We start from the raw sequence: 17,898 nt of genomic DNA, 5'->3' as shown, positions 1-17,898 counted from the left end.
AGTCTCCAACAAAATTTCCCTCCATTTTAGCCATTGAGGAAGGTGCACTGCATCGCCGAAAGCTTTGGCAAAGAATCCTGTGTGTTTTTCGTGTCCTTGAAAGGAGAAACACCACTGACGCACCCGGAAGGAGGTTATCTCCCTGAGTTTTTAAAACTTTTATAAACCTATCTTTAAGTTTTTAAGAGAGAAATGAAAAGAGAATTCGTTGCAGTAAGTTAGTACCCAACAAATATCACCGGGAGATTAAAACATTGTTACATAAAGCCCAGTTTTGAATCCGAAGATCTCGTTGTCATTTGGTGGTTTTAATTTAGGTTTTTGGGAAAAAGGAATGGAAACAAGCGAAACCTTCAGTAAATTAAAGGATATCACATGTGACAATGTATTGACAAAGGTTTTTTCACACGTGACAATGTCTTTTCCTGATATTTAGCTGTTGTAGTCGAGATTTTCCACCTGATAGCGAAATAGAGCCCGGCTGGTGGGGATTCCCTTCCCTGTTCGCGGGAAATTCATGATTCCCGCCTCTCGCTCCAAGCAAGGCCTTTTACCGGTGGTATAGTTCTGTTGTCCGCCGTGTGGGGGATTGTCTGACAGGCGACACTGTCAGTCAGTCGGTAACATGGCCTGGAAGAGTTCGGATGGGGCACAGAGCTGGATCGCTGCCGGGCAATTGGCCGCGATAAGCCTTGATCTCCATGAGGAATCTTTCAGGGCAAAAAGCCCGGCTACACTGTTTATATTGTATATCGGGCGGAACTCGAACATACAACTGTGAGAGTCGAGTCAGAGATCTCACAACCAAAGACTTGATAGTCATGCCGCTCTAGCCTATTGCGACATTGAAATTCACAATGGTTATCCTGACGTCAGTATTTCGCCATTAAGTTTACCTCTATATTGTTTGCTGGAAAATTCGGAAAACTAGTCAAATATTAGTCATTCTGGTGACGTGGCGCTAATGACATTTAAATGAGTTTTTCATGACCTAAAGTCGTACTTATAGTAATGAGGTGCTTCTTGGGAAATTTGTGAGAATAATTGTCTTCACAAGAAGACAATTTATTTATTTTATTTATTTAAAAAATAAAAAAAATGGCAAATTAAAAGTTCTTTCTGACAACTTAAGCAAACTCATCCATTTAGAATGTTAGTTGTAAAGAAATTTTTGCTTGAGTGCAGAAAAGTCATCGTATTGCTCGCCCATCAATTTGGATGATGGGGGTATGTATTGAAAATGAGAGAATGAGGAAGAGAAGAGAACAAATGGGGCAACGTGACCTGAATTAATTACAGCATTCTGAGTAGAGAGCAACACTCTGGGGCTCCACATACATTTTAATGACAAGCAATTTTTGGTGAAATGGCAAATGATGATAAAATTTATTATTATCCACCCATAATGCATCTCCTTCTAACACTATTAAACACCAATTGGCCTCATGTACGTGTAAGTTGTAGCACATAAAATAGTCATCAACATATTCTCATGCAGGAGGATGTACAAATGTACATGTTGGGACAAAACACTTTTATCTTTTGTGAGAGAATAATTGACAAAGCTACCCCAGGGGCTGATGAATTTATCAAAAATTAAAAATACCGAATAAATTGAATTTATAAAAAAAGTTGTAACAGAAAAATATTGTAAAACATGATAGACTTTTTATATGACAAATTTGGAATTGATGTCATTGATCAATTTAAAAACTCACAAATTTCAGTATTACACTTCACCTGGGGAAATGCATATTCAAATTTTCGGAAGATATCTATTCGTTTTCCATTTCAACAATTAACGGATTTAGGGAAATATGCCCAAAGCTAGAAGAATGAACAGAAAAATTTTCAGTTCTCTATTTCCCTACATCCATATAGCACTCGAAATATTCATTTCGACGTACTTTTTAGCAACTAAAACGTTTTTTTTTTGCACAGCAGATAAATTTCCATGGCATTTTAACGCTCGAGTGCCAACAGTCTTTGAGTATGTGTTTCACATCAAGCATAAGATGGACTTTTGGAAGAATTGTCTGAAAAGTTTATAGCGAAGGAAGACTTGGGGTGTTTTTGTATAAAAATTTTCCAGTTGATGCAGTCTCTGTTCCTAAGCGGATTAACTCGCCCTTCTTCCTGGGGAAAAATTTCTACTTGAAATTTTCCTATAGTTGGCACTTACTGGACTATTTTTTATGATTCACATAAGCTTTTGCCAGAATTTTAGCCTAAATAAAAGCAAGATTTTTGTCCCCTGTGCACTTAAAGAATATCGTATCCACAGAAAAATTGTTTTAAAAAAAACTGCAAAAGATTACAAAACAATATTTTGAAAAGTCCATTCCATGGAAAATGAAGATATATACATACATATATACATTATATATATATTTTAATAAATGCGTAACACAAGATAAAAGGGAAAATTGGATAATTGTACACTGAGAAAAAACGGGGGTTCGATTAACTTTTTTTCCTCATAATTTTAACACTTTTTAGGTAAAAAATATATCAACATTTTTTAATGTTCATTTGACACCTTTTTAAGAGTAAAGTTAACATGAAAAAGTGTAACTTTATCTCCTAATACACCTAAAAAGCATAATATTTACACCGATTTCGGATCAATACTGCAGGGTAAAATTAACATTTCCGGAATGTTATTAAGTTAAAATAACATTCCGGAAATGTTAATTTTACCCTGTAGTATTGATCCAAAATCGGTGTAAATATTACCCTTTTTAGGTGTATTAGGGGTTAAAGATACCCTTTTTCATGTTAATTTTACCCTTAAAAAGGTGTAAAATTAACATTAAAAAATGTTGATATATTTTTACAGCTAAAAAGTGTTAAATTTCTGAAGAAAAAATGTCAATCGCATCCTCTTTTTTTCAGTGTAATCACTTAGACTTGTCAAAAGAATAAATTGTATTATTTATAAGACTGAAAGAAATCAGAAAAAGTTAAAATAACATTCCGGAAAAGTTTATTATACCCTGCAGTAATGATCCGAAATCGGTGTAAATATTATGCTTTTTATGTGTATTAGGGGTTAAAGTTACCCTTTTTCATATTAATTTTACCCTTAAAAAGATGTAAAATTAACATTAAAAAATGTTGATATATTTTTAAACCTAAAAAGTGTTAAAGTTATGAGGAAAAAATGTTAATTGCACCCCCGTTTTTCTCTCAGTGAAGTAACTGTATCTTAAGCTCGAAATTTCATCGCTTAGACATCCTGAATTTAAATTTAAATTAATTTAGAGGAGAAAGAATTAGAAATATGGTCTTCTTATTCTCTGCAGATAGTAGACTCCTGCTTATCCATGAGAGCGGAACTAAAACGCTATGCGGATTAAGATATTGATAAACATTAGAATAGAACATTCTGTATGAAAAAATGTACGGTTTCTTTCGGAGCAAAGTACACAGAAAAAAATATTTCGTAAAATTGTTCGTAAATGTTTGTGACTTCCTATGGGAGAGTTACGAAATGCTCGTGAATCGTATAGCCCACAAACATGTTCGTAAAAGTTTGCACTTTTTTCACAAACATTATTCGTAACATGATCACTTGACGAGCATTTTTTGTACTTTTAGAAACATTTGTTCGTAAATGTTCGTAAACACACAAATAAATGTTCGTAAAATTTAGTCATTTGTTCGTAAATGTTTGTTTTCCTGTCGGACATTTTACGAACATTTACGAACAAATGACAAAATTTTACGAACATTTTTTGTGTGTTTACGAACATTTACGAACAAATGTTTGTAATATTACAAAAAATGTTCGTCAAAAAATCATGTTAAGAACAATATTTGAGAAAAAAGTACAAACTTTTATGAACTTGTTTGTGTGTTATACAATTCACGAGGATTTCGTAACTCCCCCATACGAATTCACAAACATTTACGAACATTTTTACAAATTTTTTTTTTCTGTGTAGTATAATTTTTGTAGTAACTCAATAAAGACTTAGGACCTTGACAGACCTGAGGATTAGCCGAGAGACGGCTTAGCGTAATTATATTAGAAATAATGGTTTAACTATATTTCCATCATTTTCCACTATAAGTCGTCTCTCGGCTTAAGTCTTAAGTGTGAGGTGAGGGCATTAAACATCGACAGATTCTCTCCTATTCTTGGATTTATTGGGAGTTTTTTGATAGCACTGAGCAATCTAAAACTGAAGAAGTGGGTTTTATTTTGGGTCTTTAGGTTTAACGAGAAGAGAATATAAGTGTGAAATGAATAAGCCCTAATCCATTTTAATGGGTACATAAGTTTTTGCTATCTTTCCCGTCAATTCGATAAAATAGTAGAAATAAGAAGTTGCGAAAACGCGCTTCAAAGTTTTCTATATTCACTACTCGGGTATGTTTTATAGTTTCTTCAGTTCTTCTTATGTCAGAAAATAATTCAACAGATAAGAAGTACGATGATAAAATGTGCATTTTGCCACGATACTACACTTGTTTGACTCTTAAGTAAGTAAATTACAGTACAACAGCACGTTTTCATGACTTTGAATCTTGATGGGGTTGGGTTTGTTTTCGACAAAATCACTCGAGGGTTGTAGAAAATCGATTTGAATGCTCAACATATTTACAAATGCACATAGCATCATATACCCCACAACAAAATCCTCCACCATGTGAATCTCTTGACGATTTCCAGAATATACACTCAACTTTGTATTTGACAGAAAAAAGGAGTGAACACAAATCGTGCAAAGATATTAGGAATTCTCGTGTTGGAAAAATATTTTCACTGCAGCAGAGAGAGATAATATGGTTTTCAGTAACACGAGATTTGAATTTTCAACTGAAGAAATTGAGATGCATCGTGACTACAAAAGGCCACATTAAAGAAAAAAGAATGGTATTTTTCTTGTCAACATATATGTACATACTTGTTATTTTCCGAAGGAACTAACAAAACAATTGCTAGAGCGCGAGAACAGTATGAAATGCGAGAAATATGCAGAAATATGAAACTTGTTGGATAATCAAATATTTATGTTGCACATTACTTATCACTGGATTTAGATACATCTTTTGATATATTTTAGTTATGTTCTTTTTTGTGATTCTTCCTCCCATCTGTTGCATATTGTTTTGTACTTTGCTGTATCAGACTAATAAATGACACTTATTGGACTGACAGTAGGGTAGAGTAAGTACTTTTCGCCACCTTAAGGTTTGACACCCTTATAATTCTTACACTTTTTTTCGAAATTAAATGAAATTTTGTGTACAAGTGCTTTGAAGCATTGTCTATCTATTGAACTAGGAGACTTTCCGGGAGCTTTTGAGTATCTGGTTGAAAAAGTACATTTCCTGCAACAATGCATGTTTCAGTACTTTTCGCCACCTTGTAAACACTTTTTCGCCACTGTGTAAGCACTTATTCGCCACTTGTTTTCAATTGATTTTTAAGAAACAACAGCTTTCGAAAACATCCAAAAGTACATTGCACAGTACTTTTCTTATTTAACACCGATATTAGACAATTATTAGAGTATTTCGAATGATTTTTTGCAAATATTTTATTTGCGACAAAAATAAATTGAAAATTACGCCTGTTTCAACTAAATTCCGCGAGGAGCGCCACTTGAAAATGCTTGGAAAAATGAGTGGCGAAAAGTACTTATACAACCGAAAAAAGTAAGCCCTATTTCACCACATCCGTATTTCTTTATTTTTTTTTGGAAAACATTATTAAAAAACGATATTAGAACAAAGCTTAGTTAATAACGGATTGACTTTCAGTGAAAAAATATCGAATACTGTACTGAAAAAACATAAAATAATGCAAGACAATTTGTCTGAGCTTTGACAAGTTTATTAAGAACTCCATATTTTTTTGGTGACTGTTCACCTTGTCGACAATTTCTTTAATTAACTTGCAAATAATCTAGTCGGTGGAGCATCTGATACGGTTTTCTGATTCATTTGGCTAGAGGTTACGAAATAACACTCATTTCGTAGTTCCACGAACTCATAATTTTCTTAAAATGTGATTTTAATTTACGTGGCGAAAAAGGGCTTACTGGCGAAAAAGTACTGACTCTACCCTATTCAGAAATTGTCATGTTATTGCAAAAAGAATTCTTTCATGTCAATTTATATTATTGTCACAACTTTTTAAATTTTCCTTATATTTATTTTAAATTTTGAAAGCTTTAATTGAGTTTTAAATTAAAGTAGGGGAAAGTGACCATGCTTGATACGATCCAAGCTTGATAATAACTATTTTTTTCTTGTGTTAATCAATAGTTGTGACTCTTAGCAATATATTTTAATAGCTGGTCCTAAGTCTCACACTTCCTGAAAAAATTAGGAACCTAGCTCTTTTTTCCTAGTTTCAGGAAGCAAAAATCAAAAATAGGCCCAAAACTGTAATTTCAATACACGATATTTTATAAGTTTTTCTTAATTAATGTCGCTGTTCAGGAAAAATACTATCATAGGCACATAGAGGGTTCATCAGTATTAATATTTATGTAAAAATATTTGTACTTGGTGGACACTGTTTTTGTGGGTGGTAACAAATTCATAAATTCTACTTGTGTCCATCCTATATTCTAAGAAGGGTCCATGAATGATAATTTTAATGTGGCAACTATATCATTAGATGTGATTCTTTCATAATTACACCTATTGTAATCCTCCAATTTTATCGACAATTGACATAGCCTTCAATCCTGTTGCCTGAATTTTAAGGTTGCAGAATGACATTTTCATGGACTCAAAGTGAAAAAGTGGTTTTCGCTAGCGCCCTAATGTCTTAAAAGCATGGCTTAGAAATAATTACATAAAAGTGATTCTAAAACTAATAACCAGTCGTACAAACGATTTAAGCAGATAGATTAGAGTTTCGTCTAAATATTGATGTGCAATTTTTTGTATCCGGTGAAATTTTTACAGTGAAAATGGGCCTCCGAATTGTCGAATCAATTATTATACAGGAAGGCCCCGGACCCAACTTGTATAAAAATCGCCACTGAATTTCCATTTTCTTCTTGAGGAAAATCTAAGGATTTCCAGGAACTATTTGAGGTGGGATTATGAACCTAATAAGTGAGACATTTTTTTATCATAGTGGAAGAATCGCTTCGGTTTGTGTGGTAATCAGAAAATAATCACAAACCTTGGAAATCATTTTACAGTATAAAGCATGGTCACTTTCCCCTATAGACAGAATAAAAATGATACTTTTTAAATTTGAAATTTTTAAATATTGAATATGTTATAGGGGGAACTGGGGCAGTAGTAAACTGGGGTAGTTGTAAACACTGTGATTTTTTTCATTAATTTTAAGACTCCAGAGGATAAAACCCATAAGCATTCATAGATACCATGGGGATGTATGTCCACAGATGAATTGGTCAATAAAATCCTAATACTTTAAAAATAAAAATAATTTTTCCCGAAAATGTTGATATTTCGATTATTTTGGTCATTTGGATTTCCACCTGGAAATTAAAAACTGTGTAAAATAATAAATAAATAAATAAAAAAGTAAATAAAAATAAAATAAAGCAATACCAGTTCTTTCCTACATCTTTTAGGATTATATTTATGCATTTACTAGAGAAATTGAGATTCACATTATTTCAAAAGAATTAATAATTGGTCAGAAAACAGCATTTGGGGTAGATGTAAACAGGCAATTTCAATTTCACAAAATGAGTAGGTAAAAGAGCGGGAAATTGACCTTCATGCGAAATATCTATAATTCATAGATTACGAAAAAAATTGGTGGTGCTGTGTTCAATAAAAAGTCACATGATGTCAAAATATGGGGAAACTCCATTGAAAAATGTCTTTGATATGCATGCTTTTAGTTTTTTCCTATTTTAATTATTCTTTGTAAAAAGTATCGTGATTTTTTGAAAAATATACAGTTTTTATATATCTCTTAAGTAATTAAAATAACCGAAAGTTGTGCAAAGTTAATTTCAAGGGTGGAAAAAAGGGTGGTTACATCCTCCCCAGAAAGTGTTCACTTCTACCCCAATATTTTGTGAAAAGAGAAAAATGCACGGTGACACAAATTTTATTTTTATGGAAAACTCAATTGTTTTCCAGCATCCGCATTACCTTCGATGTATTGCCTATACCCAAGGGTAAAACATTAGCTAAGAAAGATTTTCCAAAAAATTACGGTGTCCTTGGAAAATCACCTCAAATTCGCATCTATCGAAAATGGTTACATGTGCCCCAGTCTCCCCTATTCGGTAACTAAATGTAAAAGTATAAATTTCTATAAGCCTTGTCCTCTGAAGTCGAATTTCTGATTAAAAAATCGCAGTGCTGGTGCTACCCCGTGTTTGGTGGTGCCCCAGTTTCCCCTATATGGTTGGAATAGGTATAGAATAAGTTGGCATAAACATATTACTCATCCTGCATAATGATTTCAGAAATCTTCTGAGATTTTGTCATATTATTATCGCATCAGAATACTTTATTAAAATGTAATCATGTTATATTGCTGTTGTATTCCGTGATGGAAGAACCCGGTAAGTCCATGTTTAGACTGCCCAGGAACACCTTCCCCGAGTTTTTTGGGCAGAGGCGGTTGCATTTATATTATGTTTTATCACAGTGAAAATGTCTTTGCGTTACCGTTCAGGAGTTGTAGTTGCGTGTTGAATCCAGTAATAATTTTACAAAAGAAAATCTTAAGAATCATGTCACCTTCTTGCAGGTTCTATCGAGTACTTTTTATAAAGTCAATACCCATAAGTGTCCTATAGACCGTATAAAATTGTACAGTAGACTCTCGCAAATTCGGCTCTTTTAAGATCGGGCTACTTTTTAATTCGGGCAGCGGTTACATTTGAAAAAAGTTTGTTGTCATTTTTCAAGTTTGATTATGATTATCAAATGAATCAAATATGCTCAAATTTGGCATGGTTTGTCTTAGTTTTGATGTGATTTTGCATTATTGAGGGATTTTCATGCAATTTACGATATATATCAGTGTGTAAACTCAATATCTATATGCACATGTCGCCCGAATTTCTGTCTAATTCGGCTGACATTTCGGTCCTATATGCCCGAATTTGAGAGAGTCTACTGTAATACACTATCGTGATTTTTTGGAATACTGTTTCAAAGTTCAAACATGAAAAAGTGTCCCAAAACTCCCTGGTTTCCTATAACAAAATACTCAATTTAATTCATTAATCAAGGAATTAACAAGTGATCGAACGATTGACCGGTTTCATCCGTTAGCAATATTAGTATCGATTGCTCTCTATAAGCTGTATCTTAAATACGCATGGCAAGTCAAATCTTGTAAGGCTCACTTAAATAAAGAATTAACAAGCTATTTAGGGTTATGTAATCAAAATACGTGGGGCACCTTTGAAAGTACCTTTGAAATTGGGGTTTTTCACCTATTTTTAAATAAAATTGAGCCTTATAGTGATATAATTTAATTTTACAAACAGATTGAGAAGCTAAATTAGATTTTGATATGGGTCAGTTCCACTTAAATATAGGAGAAAAATCCCAATTTGAAAGGTGCCCCACATTCAAAGTTGCCCCGCTTCCCCCTAAATATTTCTTTAATTAAAATGGGTATTGTGAGCATCTTAAGAAGGATTATAATTATATTATTATTGTAAATGTTAGAAATTTTAAGAAAAAAACCTATGAAGCTGAGGAAAAGTTCTTGCCTCTACTCCCTGCTCTTAGTTCCAATTAACACATGGGATCTCATCGGGAAGCCGCATTCATTGGAGAAATCAAATTAAATTTTAAATTTTGACTGTTTGACTCGGCCATGCACTCTATCATAATTAGGGGAGAGTCGGCATGTTTACGACACTTTATATGTTTTGAATTCCAAAACTCAGAAAACTATCTTCAAATTGCGTATAGCGCTTAGAGTATTCATTAGTATAGACTTTATGCAAATAATTCAATTAGAGTTTTTGTCACACTTATTTAAATATCCAAAGAATAATCCACTGTGTCTCAAACATTCAGGCACTCCCCTATTTATTATCTGATTAATTATTTAGTCTTGTTGACCCAAAAATAAATAATATCTTAAATTCCTGTCCGAGCATAACTGTCCTACTTCTTGAATTTATAAATGAAATTTCATCACAGTCATCTTTATCAAAAACATAATTTTTGATAGACCACTGGTTAAGAGTTGCAAAAGAATAGTGATATAACTTTTCTGATAGACTAACAATAACAATCAATTAAATCAAACTTGAAACAAATTCAATTTGTCCAAAAGCGTATAAAATCATTCATTAATCTTAAAATGCACTCGATTATCATCATTTAAACAATTTTATGGAGTAAATGACTTATTCAAAATATCTTTATACTTAACAAAAGACTATAAAAGGTGTTTAATATGTCATCATTCGTGTTAGAGCACCGACGAAGATATTGCTTGTACCATCCGGAAGGGGAGACAATTATGTCTTTACTTCACACACTTGCTATCATGTTGAACAAGGTGGAAAACTATTTGAGAAATTCAAGATGATGAATCATGGGGAAGAGAGAAACTTCAAAAAGGTAGCATCTGCTTCAACATCGCCTCCCTAAGTCTTATCAACTCTCGCAACTCTTAATTAAAATCATTTTCTTGTCGCCTTTAGTATCTTACGATGATGGTGAAAACTATAGACTCACCCCTCTATTCCATGCACTCTGCAGGTAGAAACACAACTCAATTGATAAGTGTACGACATGATGCCCACGTAATAGTTTATTACTTTGTTTTATTAGTTGTGTCAGGCCAACTGACCGATAGCCCATATCGATAACCCGTGGCACTTGCAGTGTAAATTTTTCACATAAAAACCCGGCCTTCATTCATCCATCATTCATTGTGGTGACTTGGAGTGATGGAGTTGATTGCATTCACAGTGTCAGTGTTGATTTGGGGCTGTTTTGTGGTCCCCAATGACGGACTGGACAATGGCCTGGCACGCACCCCTCCCATGGGCTGGCTCAATTGGGAACGTTTTCGCTGTATAACGGACTGTGAGCGGTATCCTGATGAATGTGTCAGGTTCGAAAGATCCTTTTAACATTTACTAAATTCCAGATAGATTTTTTTTACAATTTGGTTATTTGAAATGAACTTTCAGTAAAAGTAAAGTGACAGTGCTAATAAATTGAATAGGAAAGGGCGGGGTATAGTTTAAAGAAAAAAAAAACAATTTGAAATTTATTGTATTTTTTTGTTCATTTGAGAGGAATTTAGGGTCAATAGGAATATAGGTATGCGTATGCCCTAGACACACTTACAACTTAAACCGAGTGACTACTTAGCGGAAAATTAGGGAAATGTAGTTTAATCATTATTTCGAATTCGAATACAATTACGCTAAGCCGTCTCTCGGCTAATCCTCAGGTCTGTCGAGGTCCTTATAGCCTTCTCGCAGAAATCTTCAATTTTTGAGAAATAAAATCGAAAAACCACGAAATTAAGAATATTTGATATTCTATCATATCATATAAAATATTTATAAATTCACTGATCTTTGAAATCATTTTGTAACAAAAACTGAAGTACGTACAGGTTAATAAAGAATGCCACAAGCCTACTTAAACCTTCATAACAAAGCAGTATTCTAGGCACATAAGTCTATTAAAAATATAGTGAATAGTGAAGTTTTTTTGAGTTAACCCATTCAGTCAATGTACCTGAAATACTTGAGATAAAATTGGGGATAAATTTGGGATTAGTTTCCTACAGATTAATAGATGAATTTTTGAAAAGAAAAAAAAATTACTTATTACGGTGGCGCGAGGAGCCCCTGTCAAACACACGTCTTAACGGTCACTGAATTTAAATTCTGTGCATTAATCCATTAAAAACTATATTGCTTTAGATAGAGTAACTATCCAAGAAAACAAATTGGCAACTAGAATTCAAATCAGGAAAAAGTAAAGAGGCCAATTTTAACAAATTGGACAGAATGTCGAATTTTCCGTCCGCCATTTTGAGCAAAAATTATCCATGACTTTCCGCGAAGCAAGAAAACAATAATAAAATGTATTTTCATCTCTGTCGGATTATTTTTCCCAAGTAACTGAAGAACTAAAGTTACTAAAAATCCATTCCCGACAGCAATTCAAATAAAAATTGCCCAGGCATAAATCATCTAAAATCACTCAATTTGCGTATAATGTATAATACCATGGTAAGGAATGGGTTAAATCTAAAATTTCCAGAATTTTTAATTAGAAAACTTCATATATTGAAAATTTTGAAGTGAACTTTTAATAAGAAACTTCAATCAGACTTTAATTAGATAGGATTTCCTTAATTTTAACCATTACAATAAATGTTTGAGACTTGTACTTACATATATGGCCCTATGCAGTGGGTGGTGCGACTAATTATCTACTTCTAAGAGCTCAAATAGACTCAAGCTGATCCTCGTGAATACTTAGCCTGTAAAATTTGTCAAGGACTCATAATTGATGATCCTAAGCCTTCAGTGTGCGACAATTTCGGAAATTTATTCAGAGTACCTGTAATGAATCTCAACCCTCAGTATATGACGGTTTGGGATAAATTTTTACAGCCACATTTTACAAGCTAAATTTTCAAAGATTAGCTTGGATTTACTTGGGCTCTAAAGGATCCAGAACACGAAGTCCCATACTCCCGTCTTCTCTATCTAACTAAGATTGACTCCCCTATCCATTAATTTACTTTTTGCACTCTGTTTTCAGAGATGGGAAAGAATTGGCAATTTCTAAATAATTACTGTTGCAATATTAATAGCAGAACTGAGTTTTACAAGCTTGGATTAAAATAGAACAGTCTCAAATTTTATGTACTCATTTGCAATTTATGCATCAGATTCTGATTCACTCAGCTCGTTTACACGAAATTGATTCAATTATAAAGATAAATCCTAGTTTTTGGTAGAAAAAAAGTCAAATCAAGATTATTTATTAGATCTAAATTTAGTTTTTGGAGAAGCACATAAGATTTATTCCTTATGTGTGTTTTATCTCTAAATTTACAGGTATAACGATTAAGAATTATTCAAATTATAGATTAAAAACTGGCATTATATTGTATAAATAATCAGTAAAAAGTTAAAATTGAGCAGTATAAAATTTTGAAACAGTGATATTATCGTTCAAATTTCGGTAAATGGAAAATTAAGGGCTTTTCATTCTATCTGCAACAATTTTAAATGTTAAATTTATAAATTAGACCCATTTTTGTAAAGATTTAAGTTTTTTACTGCCCATTTCGTTTTTTTTACTGCTCTTTATTTTTTACCTTAAAAGAAAATAAGATTTCTATTTATACAATAATTAATTTTCTTAAATTACGTATTGTGAAATCTTTGTTTGAGTTTTTGGTACCTGACATAAATCTATTACTGCATTGTATTATGTTCTCACAGTAGCTATTACTTATGCCACAAACTACTTCGAAAAACGAATTATGACGGAATATAAGGAGAAATTTTAAGAATTTCACCCACTTTTATGAGGTGAAATAACTGCAGAGAGTCATAATAAAAATCCTTTTTACACGAATTAATTTTTGGGATAGCTTTATCTAATCCAATGCAAAAGATTATTGTCGTGGATTTTAATTTTTTGTGCACAAATTCAGTTTAAAAAACCCTTTGTACTAACTGCAGATAAACAAAACCATACACTTCATTAAAGTTCTGCTATTAATTTCCAAAAATTTGCTACATAAAAAAACTTTCCAGACTTTTTTTTCAGAAGTTTTACTTAACTTTCTAATTCAAACTTTTGAGTTAAGATCAAACATTTCTTTAAAAAAAAGTTGAAATATCAATTGTATATGCATTTTGAAGGCTTTAAAATTATTTACAGAATAAATTACAGCTTTCAAAGGTGTCATCGTATAAATAATTTAAATAATTGAAAAACTCGATTTTTTGGAAAATTTCAGGCACAATGTTATCCTTTTAAACTACTTTCGGTAACTAGTAATTATATCGAACAAAAACATAGACAACTGCCAAGCAACTGCTAAATTGCAATACGAAAAGAAAATCAAGCCCTAAACCTGACTAATGATATTATTTCAATATCTTCTCGCATATCAAATCCGAAATCTCTTTTCCAGTGAGAAATTGTTCATGCGTACAGCTGACCGTCTCGTGGAAGATGGTTATCTCGCCTTAGGATATGAGTACGTGATCATAGATGATTGCTGGATGGAAATGGAGCGAGATAAAGATGGACGATTAGTGGCGGACAGGAAACGCTTTCCAAGTGGAATGAAAGCTCTCGCAGATTATGTATGTAGCTCTCTATCCAATTATTTTATTGCTTAAACTTTCTCTCTGTGGTTTCTTTTGATGGGAAATTTTACTTCTGCACTCTCAAATAAGATTCATGAAAGAGGCTTAAAATTTGGAATTTATGAGGACTATGGAACAAAAACTTGTGCTGGTTATCCTGGTGTATTAAACCACATGGAAATTGATGCACAAACTTTCGCTGATTGGGATGTGGATTTTGTTAAACTTGATGGATGCTACTCGTCAGTGGACAGTATGGCGGCTGGATACACCTATTTTGGAAAACTTCTCAATGAAACTGGACGCCCAATGGTGTATTCCTGCAGCTGGCCAGTGTATCAGGAAGTTAATGGAATCATGGTGGGTGAAAATCTAACATTTTTAGGAATGTCGTAGGGGAAAGTGGCCATGCTTTGCACGGTCCCAAGCTTTATAATAACTAAATTTTTTCCTATGTTTTTTAATAAATGTGTTCCATATTAAAAATATATTGCAAAGTCACATTAATTCAGAAACATAGGAAAAATTCAATCATTATAAAGCTTGGGACAGTGCAGAGCATGGGCACTTTCCCCTATACTCATGAATGATTGAAAAGTAAATCAATTGAAGAGGCTTCCCAAGAAACATTTTTTCTTAATATAGTCTTGTACAAATCCTTAAATATGGCACTATAGAACCAAAAATCTTTTTATTTGCTTATAACGCTCTTGGTTCCATCATTGAGATTACTATAAGTAAAGTGGCGCACTCTTAAGGATCTTAAGAGCGTCTATAGGAATTTCAACAGAAAATTCTCACTTTAAGTTTTTTAAAAGTGCACTAAAAGACTTTTTTAATACTTGGTTCTGTAAGGCAGCTATTTTGCTTCTTGGGTTTTTATATCTCAAGTTCATTACGATTGAACTTCTGAATAAGACCCACCCAAAAGTAATTTTTTGATACGACCCTTCAAAACTTCTGACCTGTAGGGGAAATCTGTGACATTATGACAAAGTCGTATGACAAATTTTGGTGGTAAATTCGTAAGCAGTAAAACATTTTAGGACAGTCAGCATCAAAATACTATTTCAAGGATCTTTGGAACTCCTAGTAATTAATATGAATCGCATTTTCGAATAGATTTTTCGAATTTACCACATAAAGATTCTAAATTTGTCATTATGGCAATGCCATAGGTTATAGAATTATCCTACTGGTATAATTGAAGACCTGTTCATCAGCATCACAAATTAAATCTACTTTTCGCTTGTTAAAAATGTAGACAGTAGGGTAAGGACTCATAATTTTGGACAGTCTGCTTATAAGCATCGATGTTCCAAGTTTGAAGTGCGATATTTTCGGTACTAATTGACGTTTTTTGTTACTCTCGTTTCAGAACGAGTTACTCTTATTATTAACAGTTACTCTTATTTTGGACAACTTGGTTATTAATTTGGACTACTTGGTTATTAATTTGGACAACTTTGCTGTATATTTGGACAGCTAATCCGCCTCAACAGGATGCCCATTGCTCTTCAATTCATGAACCAATCTTACCAAGTCCTCTTCCTGTTCATATAAAGGAAACATAGAATGTCACAAGAAGCCCGGAAACTTTCCATATCATTCATTAAAGTGAGTTGACTTCGGTACTCCAAGTACGTGCGGATTCGCTCATTCCCTGGCCTTTCCGGGAGCCTTTCAAGGCTTTTCTCGCTACATCTCTTTCATAGAGATGATGCTCCTTTGTTTCTCCAGGCATTTGTCCAACCTAGTCATCACAAAAGCTAAAACTTCACGAAATTTCGTGAGAAAAACACCTGTCCAAAATAAGAATCATCACCTCACTGGTGAATGTCTTAAAAAATTTCAGATTTTTCACACGAAAAATATAATTCACAAGGCAAATCTCACTTCAGGTCAAATGTACAAATCATCAGTAACGTGAATCAACACAATATTCAATGAATATTCAATAATATCACTCAAAAACAGCGAACAAACTTTGTTAGTACTTCACCAAAACTAAATAAGACTGAAGTAAGCTACGAAGTTCTGTCATATTTCTTGTAAGCAATTGCTCACACTGAATTTTCAACAAAGCAATTTCAACTCAAATCATATTCAAATTTTAACGTATTTAGTGTTAAAATCTTCCAAAAAGAACAAATATTTAGATACAATTCATTATTCATCAAATATTGGAATAAAAATCCATAATTTTATTCAAATTATTTTTAGTGTCCAATTTTATCCTCAAAGTGTCCAAAATAAGAAACTGGACAAAATTATGAGCTCTTACCCTACCTCTAATCCGACCTCTAGTCCACAATTTATATGACGGCGTGAGCGATTATTTTAAAATTAATTTATAGAATTGATCACCTGTCTACATTTTACCACATAATCCAATAATACAATGCAGTACGACTCCGATAAAATCAACTCCTAAAAATTTTATGCACTGTGAAAAAATAGGTAAAATTCCAGGTAAGAACGAACTAACTTTTTTACTACTTAGAACACTTATAATATTGCAGATATAAGTATCAAATGCGTTTGTTGATTCTGTTGGAGTCGTACTGTATTACCAAATTAAAAAAAATGATCTTTATTCAAACTCCTCCATTAAAAATCGTTCAACCACCCTGGTAGATATAGAATTAAAAAACTTACTACTTTGAAAAAAGCTCATCTTTCTAAATTCATAAATTGTATTTTTTACAAGCCCGATTACGAGGCTCTTCAGAAAACCTGCAATCTTTGGCGGAACTGGGGAGATATTGACGATTCATGGGCATCTGTAACATCAATTACTAAGTATTTTGCAGAGAATCAAGACCGTATCCAGCCTGCTGCTGGACCGCATCACTGGAATGATCCGGATATGTTGATCATTGGAAACTTTGGTTTAAGTTTAGATCAGAGCAAAGCTCAAATGGCAATTTGGGCCGTTCTAGCTGCACCACTCCTCATGTCCAATGACCTCGACAAAATTAGACCAGAATTCCGAGAAATCCTGCAAAATAGAGATATTATTGCTGTAAATCAAGATCCTCTTGGACTGCAGGGCAGACGAGTTGGGTATATACACAATATTGAGGTAAATTGGCTCAAATTCTCAAAGGAATTCCCAGAGTAATCCAATTGATTTTCTTGCAAGGTGTGGGTGAGACCAATTACTCCTACTTGGGGAATCAATTACTCATATGCTGTGGCTTTTGTGAGTCACAGAACAGACGGAGCTCCTTTCACACTAAATCTGGATATCAAGAACTTGGGCTTGAAGAGCACTATGCAATATGCCGTTTATGTAAGTAACAGCTTTTACCCCATAATAGCGCTTTTCTATTGAAAATTATATGGATTCTCTTCTAAAATTTTCCCTCTGCAGGATCTCTATCAGCCAGGCAATAAAACAATGTTTTTTGTGGGAAAATCATCAAAACTTAGCGTGAGGGTCAATCCAACTGGTGTTGTCTTCTTTAAATTCGAAGCACTAAATCCTAACTTCAGAAGCTTCAGAGTGGCGTAACCTAGAAGCAGTATAGTAATTATCATTTGTTAATTCGATGAAATTATGAATAATAAATGGTGGTTGTACAGTATGCAAATTGCA

At 33.2% G+C, this 17,898-nt stretch overlaps 2 protein-coding genes across 2 annotated transcripts in view; one reads left to right on the top strand and one right to left on the bottom strand.

Annotated features, from left to right (window-relative positions):
• LOC129805729 (peroxiredoxin 1-like) overlaps positions 1 to 17,898 on the bottom strand; it is a 345,084-nt gene that overhangs the window by 275,692 nt on the left and 51,494 nt on the right. The window lies entirely within an intron of this gene.
• LOC129805710 (alpha-N-acetylgalactosaminidase-like) lies at positions 10,825 to 17,887 on the top strand. The gene is made up of 6 exons (XM_055853806.1): positions 10,825 to 11,053; positions 14,120 to 14,294; positions 14,388 to 14,657; positions 17,008 to 17,382; positions 17,443 to 17,592; positions 17,674 to 17,887. The coding sequence occupies exons 1-6, from the start codon at positions 10,887 to 10,889 to the stop codon at positions 17,812 to 17,814; spliced, it is 1,278 nt and encodes a 425-aa protein (XP_055709781.1). The 5' UTR covers positions 10,825 to 10,886; the 3' UTR covers positions 17,815 to 17,887.

This window comes from Phlebotomus papatasi, chromosome 3 (genome assembly GCF_024763615.1).
Source record: "Phlebotomus papatasi isolate M1 chromosome 3, Ppap_2.1, whole genome shotgun sequence".
NCBI lineage: Eukaryota > Metazoa > Arthropoda > Insecta > Diptera > Psychodidae > Phlebotomus > Phlebotomus papatasi.
The sequence above is the reverse complement of the archived record's forward strand: the minus strand, read 5'-3'. Positions and strand labels throughout refer to the sequence as shown.